General features: G+C 36.2%; 1 protein-coding gene across 3 annotated transcripts; it reads left to right on the top strand.

Moving 5' to 3' along the window:
* Window positions 1-14,133, top strand: LOC100890784 (nucleolar protein dao-5). 3 transcript variants are annotated; one of them, XM_011667379.2, is made up of 12 exons: window positions 1-332; window positions 1,310-1,554; window positions 3,085-3,111; window positions 6,147-6,279; window positions 6,631-6,904; window positions 7,496-7,867; window positions 8,502-8,892; window positions 9,402-9,503; window positions 9,827-9,974; window positions 10,814-10,912; window positions 11,439-11,579; window positions 12,041-14,133. In XM_011667379.2, exons 2-12 carry the CDS (start codon window positions 1,430-1,432, stop codon window positions 12,167-12,169), a joined length of 1,941 nt encoding a protein of 646 aa, XP_011665681.2. In that variant the 5' UTR covers window positions 1-332; window positions 1,310-1,429; the 3' UTR covers window positions 12,170-14,133. The 3 variants fall into 3 exon arrangements, with proteins under 3 accessions (XP_011665681.2, XP_011665680.2, XP_011665682.2); XM_011667378.2 differs by having other exon boundaries at window positions 6,628-6,904; XM_011667380.2 differs by lacking the exon at window positions 3,085-3,111 and having other exon boundaries at window positions 6,628-6,904.
* Window positions 14,134-14,449: the final 316 nt, after the last annotated feature.

Raw genomic sequence — 14,449 nt, 5'->3', positions numbered from 1 at the left:
TATAACAAAATGAGGAACACCGATGTGTAAATTCAACACAGTTAGCGAACAAACGTACCACGAAATAAGTTGTACGTTTCTGAACATAATCTTATGAGAAACTAACGCTGTTCAGCTATGTGCCTAAGTATTCTTTATTCCACGGTGTTGGATAGTATTGGATAGTATTGGATAGTATTGGATAGTATTGGATAGTATTGGATAGTTTATTCGATCATGGAGGATACGGAAACTCTTGAAAACGACGGTCAAGGTGGAATCATTTCCACAGAGGATATCTAATTCAAGGCGAGAATCAGACAGTGGAAGGCGGATTAACCCTTGTATTCCCTGTAAGTACAACAAGAGACAAAACAATATACATATGATATTTTGTTTGTGATATTTCTGGCGGCAAGGATATCATATTTCAAGGACATTAGTATAGTTGACAAAAAAAATAATGACATTAATCGAAATAAATCAAATCGAGTAAGAATGGTTCTGATGGCAGTGGTATCGACGGTACTGATTAGGATGGTGGAGGCAGTGGTGGTGGTTGTGATGGTCTTTTTTATTACTTATAAGTAATAAGTAATGTTAATAATAATGTTACTTATGATAACATTAACAAAAATAATGATAGTAGTTATGATAATGATAATGATAATGGTAATGATGATGGTAAGGATAATGGAAATGTAAATATAACTAAACCTGAGTGGGGAATTTAAAAATGTAGATTAATATCGTTCCAAAGGATATTAGTTCCCCGTCGAACGGCGAACCATGTAAATCCACATGCAGAAGACGTCTCCAATTGACCTCGACATATCTACAGTAATAGTAGTATTAGTAGAACTATTAGTTATGGTAGTAGCAGTAGTAGTATTAGTAGAACTATTAGTTATGGTAGTAGCAGTAGTAGTAGTAGTAGTAGTAGTAGTAGTAGTAGTAGTAGTAGTAGTAGTAATAGTAGCAGCAGTAGTAGTAGTATAGTAGTAGTAGTAGTAGTAGTAGTAGTAGTAGTAGTAGTAGTAGTAGTAGTAGCAGTAGTATATAGTAGTAGTAGTAGTAGTAGTAGTCGTAGTAGTAGTAGTAGTAGTAGTAGTAGTAGTAGTAGTAGTAGTAGTAGTAGTAGTAGCAGTAGTATATAGTAGTAGTAGTAGTAGTAGTAGTAGTAGTCGTAGTAGAGGTAGTAGTAGTAGTAGTAGTAGTTGTGGTTCTTGTTGGTATTGTCGTTGTCTGTTAGTTGAAACCTACTGTTCATGATCTTATAATAATAGAGTATTCCATATGTAAATGTTTCTTATTGTTTTCCAACCCTCAGAAAAATGGGAAACGTTACGCAGTCTTACAAAACACAGGCCCTCTAAAGTTCTGTCTTAGTCTGTACAAGGATGAGAAAAGCTTCCTGAAGAAAGAGAAGAAGAGTTCAAAGGTCACTGAGATGCACTACACGGCTAACATCAAAATTCATTCGTTGGAGATGATGATTGGAAAATCGAGAAAACCACAGAATATATTCATCATCGTACATGGTAGTATGCCTCGCTATTTCAAACCTTCTAACGGGTGAGTCTTATATGAAACAATTAAAATGATTATATGCACTTGCAACCTAAAGGAGATTTAGTGCTTTACTTTACCATGGACTTATAAATCCTGTTATGCATATAAGTTCCTTGCTTTACTGAAATAATAATGAAGTAGGGGTAAAATGCTATGTATAGCACTTTGTTATAAAGGGGGTGCTTCTCCCCCTCTCCCCACCCCTTTCATATACGAATATACAATATGTACAAACAAATAAACCAATAATATACCAATTTAAAACATTACATTGAAGAGTCTATTATCTATTTTATCAATTTATCTGCATGATTCTATTTAAAATCCTATAAAACGGTTATTCCTTCACTATTATAAAAGTCTGCTACAATGACAATGGTACTTTCAGCAACCTGTGAGCTATATGGTAGTTTACTAAACCTGGCTGCTAGGTAAACATTAAGAATAAAGAAACTAGAGGACCAACGGCTATGAGTCCTATCCGCTAGGGATTCGGTAATTGGGATTAATGCCTTACCAAAGGGCACTAGCACATCGTTTTGGTGTCGAACCCCGGACCTACATGTACCACTGAGCCATCGCGTCTCGATGTCCAGGTTAAAAAAGTGGGTCTTGCTGTTATAATATCCTCTTAAGTCACATATGATATCGTGCAGTCGGTTATGTGCTTTTGCCATGTCGTTCATATAATGATAGATAAAGGGATAAAGAATATCATGTAGTTATAATGACTTTTTTTTGTATACAAGAGTTTTTTTCAGAATACTCTTGAATGGCAGTCCCAGTTTACTGTGTTTCAATTACAAGCTTTTGTACTGCATTGGTAGAACTGTAAGACGGAAACTGCAATGTTTTTATACAACCTGAAAAAACGTTGTTATATAATATCATAGTTCCATTTTTGCAAAACTACTGATCCTAAAAATGCTTATAAAAACAACGTCGATATTAAATTTTCCGATTTGTCAGGTGTTTAATTCTAAAAGTAATGACCATGGTGTAGATATTTTGATATAAGAGGAAGTTCATATCAAAATATCGACAATAACAAAGACAAAATATACAAAATATATTTCTTGTGGTTCTTTTCAGGACAAATAGCAGTGAGATCTATTTATTTTGCTCAAAGGCCACCAATTACGTCAGTTTTTAGGAAAGTACACATCATTAGCTTTGATATCGCTTCTTAGTTCAACATTACAACGCAAACACTTTGAATTTCATCTGTTGACTTCTGGTTAATGCCTTATTGTTGTTTTTGGTTTGTTTGTGTTGGTCTTTTTCGGTATGTTACACTTTTTTATGGAGACCTGTGTCCCTTCTTATAAACAGTTGCGATTGATCCAAATCAATCGCAAGTCCTCCAATCAATCGCAAGTTTGCAGTACCCTATCTATTATGTATGTTGTGAATAATATCAATCGTAAATAAGCTGCGATGAGGATCAACTCTTTATCAGACAGGGCCCTAGATCTCTAATAATATCAATAATAGTTATAATAATAATGTCATTTTTCCCCCTTTTATATATAGGCCCCATAGGTTGATCCGATCAAACCCGTAAGTTTTTTGTTCAAACCCAATAGAGTTTGTGTATATCGAGTGTACCATTTTTGCACTAGAATTAGTTGATTAATATATTTGTAAACACTTTACATATTTGTTAACCATTTGTTTCAACTTTCATGTGGCACTTCTTAATCATTTTTCATTACACACGTAACTAAACACGCAGATATCACCTCCCTTAGCATGTTGCTTTATTCCCAAATAGTTATTTGTGCTTCAAAATTGTCAAAGCCATAGCGTACTCATTGGCAATCAGTCATATTGATTTACACTTAGGATATGACTAATGGCTTTACAAGACCTTTCTCTCTCTGTGGGTGAGGGTGTGTGTGTGAGGGGGTTGCTATGGATTTCCACACTAAAACTCTTCAAATACGAGTTTTTTTTTGTTTTGTGTTTTTTACTGCTTATAATTTAAAACGTTGCTGAGCACGGGTCATGTAATAACAGGAAACTTTCTTGAAGTTAAATGGCGTATGAGAGCACTTCAAGAGCAATCGCTTTTACGAAAATATTAATTCCCTATTATTCTACATTAAATAAGACTAATGAACAAGATCACAAAATATACCCTTACAAGAAATCAGCGTTCGCGTTTTGAATGTCTACAGGAGGTGTATGTCCCCCGAAATTCGGTATTCAGACAACTCAAGAAGTGAATGCCTGCCATTACATTCAGTACTAGCTCGAAGATTGTCGTTAGTCTCAAGCCAGGCAGTTTGTCTCATGTCATTTGCTCTTCAACAATTCGTTATACTGAGAGTAAAGTTTTAAAGGTACTATGTCCCATTTGCAGCAAACATCGTGAATATGTCACGTATGTTCCTATCTGGAAAATGTAAACGTTAGCAGTGTCCTAGTATTCAGATTATGTGAGGAAACCCGTTTACTTTCTAGACTTCACTGTCAGACACTATTAAATGAGTGACTAACTTCATTTTTTTCTTTGATAATAACATACTTAAAATAAGCTGTAACACGTACATGAGGATTTGTCTACATCAATAACCCATAGGGTTTTTGATGTATATTTATGTCATATATTTATATATAATTTTTTTATTTTACTTTTGTTCTACCTGCTAAGCTCCACCCCTAAAAAAAACTTCCAAAAGCAAATGACTATTGTGACATCATCATGCCAGTCATTCGTCAGTCAGCTAGACGGACAAAAGACAGTGATATGTCATAAAACCACTGAGTACCTTATTGCATTATCATTGCATGTTTTCATGAAATAGCCCATTTAAACCCTTCATTTTATGGTGTTGCTTTGGTATTTCTGACATAGCAACTGCTTAAAATGTAATTGAGTTTTGTGAGTGGGCATTGTATAAGAACATACAATGCTATTGTGAACGGGTGGTCAGTTGATGGGAAGTGACATACGAATGTCTTTTGCTCATCTAGCAGACTGATAAATAACGGGCACGATGATTAGCATCTAGAACAAAAGTAATAGTAAATATTATATAAAATATATGACATAAATGGGCATCAAAAAGTCAAAAGGTAAGTAATTTATACATTATAACACATCAACACAAGTCATCATGAATTCGTAATTTATTCACCCTTTAACCTTTCTTGTCCAAAGCCCAATGTTAATTTATTTTCTAATATTCTTATATAACACGATATCTACTACACCCTGTACTTTCGAAAAGTCGGCCTAAGGCAATTTCATTAGCCTTGTAATTCAAACATTGAAATGTGCGAACATGATAATGACGTCTTACGTAATCCGGACATGAAGTTACCCTAGAGCTGATTTTACTCAAATTAGTTGTTTTTGTATTTTTATACTTTCATATCACAATCATGTTACACCCAATTTCTAATTACTACTACATTTAATACACGTGTAGTCTGTCTAATATCCACTTTCATCCAACGCCCATTTAGGTATTCATTTCAAACTTGTTTGATATATATTTGGATGAATAGTCATTAGTCTGTGAATTCATCAGTTGATTTCGTTCACATCTTTCACCGCATCCAACATACCGTACAGTTCATAAGTTGTGTGCAATGACAAGGAATGTTAATGTATGTTCACATTAAAGATAGATCTTTAATGTGAAAATACATTAACATTCCTTTGTTATCGAATTAAGAGCCTGCTACCAATGTGTATATTTAAGCACGTAATGTAATTATATTAAAGCAGTCGTGTTGATATAGTCTTAACATATTTTTGTTTAAATCAGTTTTGTATAATGCATCCATAAAGTAAGCATACTTCAGTTCGAACATGAGAAGCATTTTAATAATCATGTAGTATTGGGAATCGAACCCATTACCTCCCTATCTCTAGTTAAAATTTATCGAAAATACTACGACACCGTTACTACGAAAATAATATGTCGTATTTGAATTTCTTCTTTTTTTTGTATTCTTGCTGTGGTTATACCATTGTGTGAACTTTTGTTCAGATTGTTTTGTTGTTGATCCAATCCATTATGACAATCACATGTCCTCGTTAACGCCTTTCAATATGCTGAGTTCAATCGCTGAACCCAGCGGGTAGACTTAAACTCTTTACTCGTATACAAACAACAAACAGCCAGTGCCGTCGATATTTTCAAAACTCATTCAATTGAACTCCCCCTCATCTACATTCCCTTGCATCAAGTGACCAAAATCTCTTTGGTTATCTTCACGTCATATATCCAAGTTGCTCCAACCTTTTTTAACGCCATGTTCAAAACCAAATTTATTCAACCGTTTTCATAGACAACTGTGAAATGTAACACTTTGAGAAAATGATTTGAGAGGTCGCGCAAATTCCCAGCAAGAAAATATAATGGTTTCTTCTTACGAAGCCATTTAGGGATTGATTTACAATTCCCATCCTAATATCGTTTGACAAATATGTTATTGATAAGATACTGTAACCTTTACCCGGGGTATGTAGTATGAACCTTTAACAAGGCTGGTATTAAGTAAAAGTAAAAGTAAACTACGTTAACGAAGGGTACAAATCTTTCCTGTGTTATTAGTAATTTATGATTTTTTTCTTGCAGTGTTGAGATGATGAACTGGGTACAGGGTTTTCAGAAGGTAGCTAATGCAATAGCACGTCGAGCTTCATTGACCCCGAGTCCAAGGTCAAGCTCAGAAGATGATACCAAGGTCACTAGCAGGTCAAATAAACCGGTAAATATTTATCTTTATTTGAAATAATAATCAATATATTTGATACTTTTACTACTATGACTACTTTTACTACTACTACTACTACTACTACTACTACTACTACTACTACTGCTGCTGCTGCTACTACTACAACCACCACCACCACCACCACTACTACTACTACTACTCCTACTACTACTACTACTACTACTACTACTACTACTATTACTACTACTACTACTACTACTACTACTACTACTACTACTACTTCTACCCCTACTACCAGCACCAGCACTACTACCATTTCCACCTAACTGTTATTTCTACTACATAACTTTCGTTATTATTTTATTATTAACCTGTACCTAGAAGCGCCCTGACCAAGACAGTGGTATTGATATCACACCGATCACACCTCGAGCTTCAGACATGTCAACCGATCAACCTGAGAAGGGAGCCGAGAATAGCACCCCTGAGGAAGACACCCCAGTCAACATCCTACCAGAGGCCATTGAAATGGACATCCCTGAAGAAGATAGCGATGATGATGTTGGTGCTACTGCCACTGGTGGTGGTGGGGGAGGAGGCGGCGATGTCGATGATCACGATGGGCCATGTCGACGTTCACGAATGGTGCTGACCAACGGTAGGGCCAATCTAAACTATGTTGTGTTTTGGTAAAGATTGTGACGCTTTAAGTATTATGTTGAAATATCAATTCAGAAACAGTCAGATAACGATTTTCATGTAGAATGTGCTACGTAGTCATTTGATACATTTCGAGATTAGAATAATTTGTTTAGGTTGAACTGAACAAAAATGATCAACTGAAATTAAAGTGTTTATTTTCTTCAGAAACTAGGTTCAAACAACTAATTATTTTTTCTCAGTATTTCTTTCAGACCATTAATAAATAAATCGACCCCCCCCCCCCCTCCATCTTCATTTACTGTATCTGAATAAATAGCAATGACATTACACACTGGTATATCGGTTATTAGGTTCAATATCCGACTGATCATGTCTTTCTAATAGTTCTGAAGTAGGAACGTTATTATTTCGTTAGGGTTCGCTTTACAATCTATCCAAAAATCGTGCCTATGTCTATGTTACATTTCTATTTTCCTGATATTTGGTAAGAAAAAGATCTCTATCAAGAGCAATTTGTCCAAGCTAAATCAATCATTTTCCCGATGTGAAAGTTATTTTTACTTTCTATTTTCCTGATTTAACACAGATCGCTATGAAGAGCAGTTTGTCTCTTCTAAATCGAGCATTATCTCAAAGTCAACCTTCAAGAACTCCAAGTCATTATTTGAACCTATCCAGGAAAAAGGACCCAAACCCGAACCTAAACCACGAACACTGAAAACCGTGGAAGAAATCCGAAATAACATCGTCACCATGAGGTTATCCACATGGCCTAACCGACCCGAGAGTGGGGAAGGGGATCAGGCTAAAGATCCGGACTATCAAAAGGTGGTCGTCAAAACGCAAAGGCAACTTAGTGAACCGGAAGTAGTCGACATCGAGCCAGACGGTTCCCCAAACACCCGACCGAAAAGGAATCCTTCTGTTGCTAAATGGAAGACGATGGACTTGGCCAAAAGTAATTGTCTAATATTGGAAATACATTGACGTTAACTAGTTCAATATTGCAATTTGAATAACTGGTGAAAATATTGCAAATTAAAGCAAGTCCTATACAGGCTTCTTAAAAGGATTAAATTACTATATTCTAAGGTATTTTTTTTTTTTTAAATACAAGTACGCTTTTCTACAATTTGAAGCTACAGTAAATAACAATTCCATCTACTTGCACGACCATGCCAAGAGTGTTGAAAAGTATGCCTACCTTTAAATCTGTATCCTACATTTTCATCTGTTTGATTACAAAGAAAGACTTAGTCAGAATGTGTATAGAGTCAGTCACACTTTACAGGTGACTATAATGATATCGTGTACCGATTTTCCCAGATCGTTGTCATCTCAACACCAATACTCAATAGGCCAATACATTTTAAAGATTAACTTCACTTGGGTGGAAGTCTGAAGGCTAATGTAATTTATGTTGGTAGAAATATCATCACAAACAATTTCAATTAGGACAAGTCATTGGTTATTTTTGCGCAATCTGACGCCGTGCACGTACGGGCGGGCACCAATTCTGGGCAATAGCAGTTTGTTACGATAATAATACGATCAACGGATGTTTATTCCTGTATTTGTGCCTAACTCGACAGACCTGGAGAAAGTTCTTGGGGACAAGCTGCCTATAGGAACTCATTCCCGTAGAAGTGTACAAGAAAGGCGGATGAAACAATCTCGACCAATTACTGAGAAGAGGCTCAGTAATGAGGACGACGAGGATGAGGGCGGAGATGAAGCATCCTACGAGGATCCCGAGAATGAACCACCGTACGATCGCCTGTCTAAATTCCGACGGGATAAAAATCTTACCGATGGGGCGGGCATCGATCAGGATGACGACGAGAAGGTGAATGAGGAGGACAAACGATCCTCAGGTGAATCGCTTCCTGATATCGATAGAAAGAGACTGTACACTGACCCTAGCCAGATCAGAAGAAGACCTCTCCCTCATCCTAATCAGGAGACGGATTGGAAAGATGTAGGGTAAGTGTTGGATATAAATTTCATTACGACAGAGGCGCGATAGCTCAGTTGGTAGAGCAGTGGTCTCGTAATCCGGTGACCCGGATTCGAAACCAAGTCGATGCGCTAGTGCCCTTTGGTAAGGCATCAACCCTCATTACCAGGTCCCTCGGAGTGGACCTAAATCCGTCGGTTCACTGGTTGCTTACTAACAAGCATTTATGCTTTCTTAGCAGTCATGTAAAATAACCACCACCACTAATATCAAACACCAGTCCACCCATTATGTTATACCAATAAATACCAATAAATTCTGTATTCTCCAATTCCGATGGGCATGATAAGGTTAAATATAAGGACCGCCCAATTCCTGTAGGCAATGAGTTAATAAAGTATGCATTGTGATTTTGTTTTGTTAAAGATTTACAAGTTGTTAATAAGTCTACTTAATACCCAAACTTGCAATCGTCTTTTTACTTACATTACACACATCTATGATGCCGCTGTTGTTGTTTCTCTTTGCTTCATAGGAACATGGTGTACGAACAATCTTGCCGATCGTGTAAAGTCAGTGTGCCCAAAAGCGACGTCAAGAACGCGTTAGTTCTAGTTAAAGTCCAGGATGAATTAATGTAAGTAGAAAAGAACACCCACCATTATCTAAATCATTATTTACAAGATCATCAAAACAATAACAATGTCAACAATAACAAAAACACCAACGCCAACGACGACGAAAATAACAACAACATCACGTTCAAGTGTCAAAGTAGAGTATGTACATACAGAACAATTTGTTTCCCATTTGTACTTTTTTCCCTATCTTTTCACTCTCGAACAAGGTGTTTGAATAAGTAATGATGGGGTAATAATAATGGCAGACCAGGTTATCATTCTCATTTTTAAAGTGGTCCTTCTCAAGTATGTCTTATTTCTTTCAATCTTTTCTTGATAGGATCGCAGGGTGGAAGAACGATGTCTCACACAAACTACACGGCAAGTTCCATGTTGGTGACGTCATATTACAGGTCAACGAGATCATGGTTGACGAGAATGGTCCAGAGTTCGTACTCGCGCTCATCAATTCATCGGCCAAGAATGAGGTATGGCTTTATAAATGGCGAGGGGGAGTTAGGTTATTTTAAGGCGGGGGCAAGTCCAAAATATATCTCACAAGCAAGCAAAAAGGGGAAAGATATAATTGTTCATGTCCCTTTTAGGTCAAAATTTTAAAAAGGGACACGTTTTTTTTTTGGGGGGGTGTACTAATTGAGTTACCCCCCCCCCCCCCCCACCCCTCTCATCGAAATGTATCAATGGCTAATGACCATAATTTATTTATTTGACAGGTTCTCATCATTGGTTTATTGAAGTCCATGCACTGTTCAACAAATATTTATATCAAGAAAGTACTATGTACTAACCTAAACAATTTTTCATGTTTATGAAACTTGCATCCCACTCTGAAAGCAAAAGCCTTACAGATATTTCGTATTATCTGCCTGAATCCAAACTTCCTATTTCTAACAGCTGACTTTGCTTGGTGAATGAGATTGAATGAGACATTTTCAATTGACCTAATCTATAATATCCACACATTCTTTCAATCTGCCATGTGATGCCGTATATAGTCAGATAAAATTCAGTGTGGCCCGTGCTTCCATTTTTACCCTTCACTAATGATAATTGTTTCCTAACCCATGATATAGTTGTGATTCGTATCTGTTGCATTTTTGACGACTTGATACCCCGTCACAAAAACGAGATCCACAACAGACCAACAACACACTTAGCAAAGAATTACAGGACTCCGAATGGTCATGCATTTAGCGGTTCGGAGTGGTTGTGGAGTCGGTTTGGGTGTGTCTGAGGTTTGATACTGATGTATCATTATTTATTTTATTATCTTAAATGATACTCTTTTTTTTTTACCATGACACAGATCCCGTTTGTGATAAAACGCCTTCCCTATGCCTCGATAAAGGAACTGAATAAGACAGCAGAACAGACCAGCTGGGGTCTCGAGACACATAAAAATGAGGTAAGATTTCATTTTGTTTTTATGAACATAAAATCTTATTTAGTTGTTTTAATCTTAAGTATGATACATTGCTTGCATGTCATCATTGCCGCTAAAAAAAACGGCACCAACGAACTAATATAGGCCAACTTTCAAAGCCTGTACATTTTTATTATATTTGCTTTTTTCTCTCTCTCTCTCTCTCATTTATTCAACAGAATTGAATGTTCAATGATATTTTAATCAATTAAATTAATTAGCAGTTACACCAAGCAAAATGTTACACCAAGATATTAATATGACTTTGTAACCGATATATCATCTTGCATTTCTGGTAAGTAATTGTACGAAAGATATAGATTGAGTTACTATAACTTTTGCTATTTTCTGTTATCCGTTTCCTTTTTTTGTAGTTTGCGCATGTGTATACAAACACCATTTTAACCAATTGCCGTTGTTGTTGTTTTTGTTGTTGTTGTTATTGGTGTTATTTTGCTTGTTTGCGTTGTGTTCATCGTCATCTTTGTTTTCGTTGCTTCCATTTCAGATCAAGGGTGTAAGCGGTCCAGCCCTTGACGGCGGTATCACGCCCAAGACATCGGCTGTGCTAAGCAGTAAACAGTGCGAATGGGTCGTCACTGAACTTGCACACCAGCGAATTCCCTCAGTCAAGTGCTCACAGGACGAGGTAATTCCACTTAAGATTTAGAACGAAATGAATAGCTTTTCCTCTCAGTTATATGAGCTGTTTTTTTAAACTGTACATTTTTGTTACCGTTTTTACTGGGGAGAAGCAGAGTTTGTATCTATAGAACGGTATACCGTATGAAATTGTGAACGTGATGTTATGGACTTTTTTATAATTGTAACCAATTCTACCAATTACACGGGTAACAAATAAACAAAATGATTACAAAGAAGAATTTCCAATCTTAAATTCTAGTATTTTGCATAACTTGACAAGACTATTTTGCTCCCCCTCAGGCTCATCCGTTCTTATTTCCAAAGTAAATGTTAGTTTAATCAAGTTGAATGTTTTGCTTGTATGGAGCACTCTAGCCGTTTAAAACTACGTGATAGGGATTCCCTCTTCTGGTAGTTGAGAGGGTCTAGTTATCACGATATATTGGGCGTTCTGCTTCATCCTAGGTAAAGCAAAGACTGGAAGACCTATCAAGTGAGACCAATCTTGTCCTGATCATTCAACCACGTGACCTTATTTCCGAGCTTCGAGAAGGGCTCAAACGAACCAAGCATTCCTCCGAGTACTATGTGTGAGATCGGTACTGACATTGCAGTGAGGCTCGCGGAAAATCCTCCAAAGGGGATTTTGACTTCGTCACCAATTATTCTCATCACAGTAAAGGTGTTACTGAACTTTGTTGAGAAGATAGATTTTCGTGAACAGGGTGAAAGTTTTTAATAGCGATCTTCTTTGAAAAGAGAGGACCGAGAATGAATAAGTTGTATTGTTATTTAATGTGAATGAGTGTCATTTTTATTGAAAACGGATTAGAGTAACTCGCTCGGCACATTACTAGCGTTAAAATACTTGGGACAAGTGACAGACCATATGACAACTGGCAGAGGCAGAATGACTGATTCGCTAGGAAGAATGCCAGATAATTGATATATATAGATGGTAATCTTTTACAAATTCATACATGACAAGATGTTGTGGTAGGACATAATTATTAAGGTATTGTAGGTAATAATTATACTTTTGCTTATAAAGAGGAGATGACATAAACGACTCAAATAATCACTAATATTTTGTATAAATTTATATAGGGTCTAAAGGAATTCACCTCTTTCAAATATGTCTATGGTACAAAGAAAGATCTTATTGATCGTTGTACATTATCATTTGATGCCACTGTATTTAATATCATAAATAACAGATGCATGACTTTACTTATTCTTATTTTATATCGTATACGTCCACTTGAATTAACAACTTTTTTTACATTTCACTGATGACTATGAGAACATTTACATCGTGCAGTAAATGTTGGATACTTAAGAAAATAGGCAATGCAAGACAGGCCTGATGCAAGATACACGTAACAGTCCTGATATATAGTTTAAGGTGGCTGAAGAACCTCAATCGACAACCAGTGCATTTATATTGATGTATAACAAAGTTGAAACTGCTTTTAACATAATATTGTTGCCGCTGGTACGGTTTTTCATCAGGGAATTGTTTGTCTATATATATATATATACATGTAGTATGATTCCGTCTCAATGATGTTCAATTCATATGATAGAGTAGAATGTGAGGAACCTATTGAAAAGCAGTGCTCGTATATTAAAGGTTCCTGATAAAATAGACATTGTAAATACCCTGGAAGAGTAGGAAGTGAGTATACATAGTGATGATACACCGATGTTGCGGTATAGGGATTGAGAGGAGTGATGAATTAAGAAAAGTTAAAATATGTGTATTTTAAAAATATACATTGAGTGCCTACTTTTATGACATACACGCGGGAGATGTACAGTACGTCATTATTTTAGCGTCGTAAAGGCTCGCCTTTAACCATTATGACATAAAACATGCTCCATACAGATGTCAGGCTAGAATCAAAGTTGCTTCAAATTAGTGGACTTTCCTCTGTCTCAGACCAGATCACGGATTATAGAAAAGTATGAATATTAAAGTTATCTTACCTTTTATCTCACTGTTAAATGAAAACTATACACTGGATTGGGGAGGAGGGAATTACCTGACCGCTTCTTAACTCCTTACATTAGTGTTTACATTATACCTTGTATAACTTTACAAGTACAAACGTATCAATTAATTTCTAGGTTTATTATCGAGTATATTTGTTATATACTGTTATAAAATAGCAAGATAAAATATTGGTAAACTATTGGTTTGATATCATCTGGAAATAACAGGAAACAATTGTTGAATAGGATTTTTGTGTAAGCAATGTTTCTCTCTTGATAATAGAATGGAGATTGAAGAGTCAGGGGATTGGTTGAAATTCGTTTATAGTCCTGCTAAAACTAATTGAATGTGTTTTCAAATTGTTCTTATCATGACAGATAGAGCACCTGCAGACTTATGATTCCAATTGATCTACCAAACAGCACTCTTAAGGGTAAAGGAACGGAGTATGATTGATAGTTTTTTAAATATGAATGACGATATTCGTTTGTATTCACATTTTTAATTAAATAAATAAAGGGGCATTCTGTATGAAACGTTTTGTTCCATTTTCGTCTCTGTAGCTTCCTTCTGTCAGTTTTTCTTGATGTCCATTCCGCAAGATGATTCATAATTCATCACGAAGCCTCTTTGTTTGCTTGTATGTGACTTTGTGGTTCTCAACAAAGGGTAAAAAATTCGCTCTAGATAACAAATTGTGATCCATATAGGAACCAAAATGAGAGTGGGAGTATGTGTAGAAAATAAGGGGAATGGTAAGAGAGGCAGAGAATGTGTGAGAGAGAGAGAGAGAGAGAGAGAGAGAGAGAAGGGGTCGGGAGACGGAGCATTAGGTCTATAACAAAAAAGATGTTGTATTGCCCTTTAGGTGCCAAAAC

This window comes from Strongylocentrotus purpuratus, unplaced genomic scaffold (genome assembly GCF_000002235.5).
Source record: "Strongylocentrotus purpuratus isolate Spur 01 unplaced genomic scaffold, Spur_5.0 spur5_scaffold_15, whole genome shotgun sequence".
Classification (NCBI taxonomy): domain Eukaryota; kingdom Metazoa; phylum Echinodermata; class Echinoidea; order Camarodonta; family Strongylocentrotidae; genus Strongylocentrotus; species Strongylocentrotus purpuratus.
This window is presented reverse-complemented; position numbering and strand designations above follow the sequence as displayed.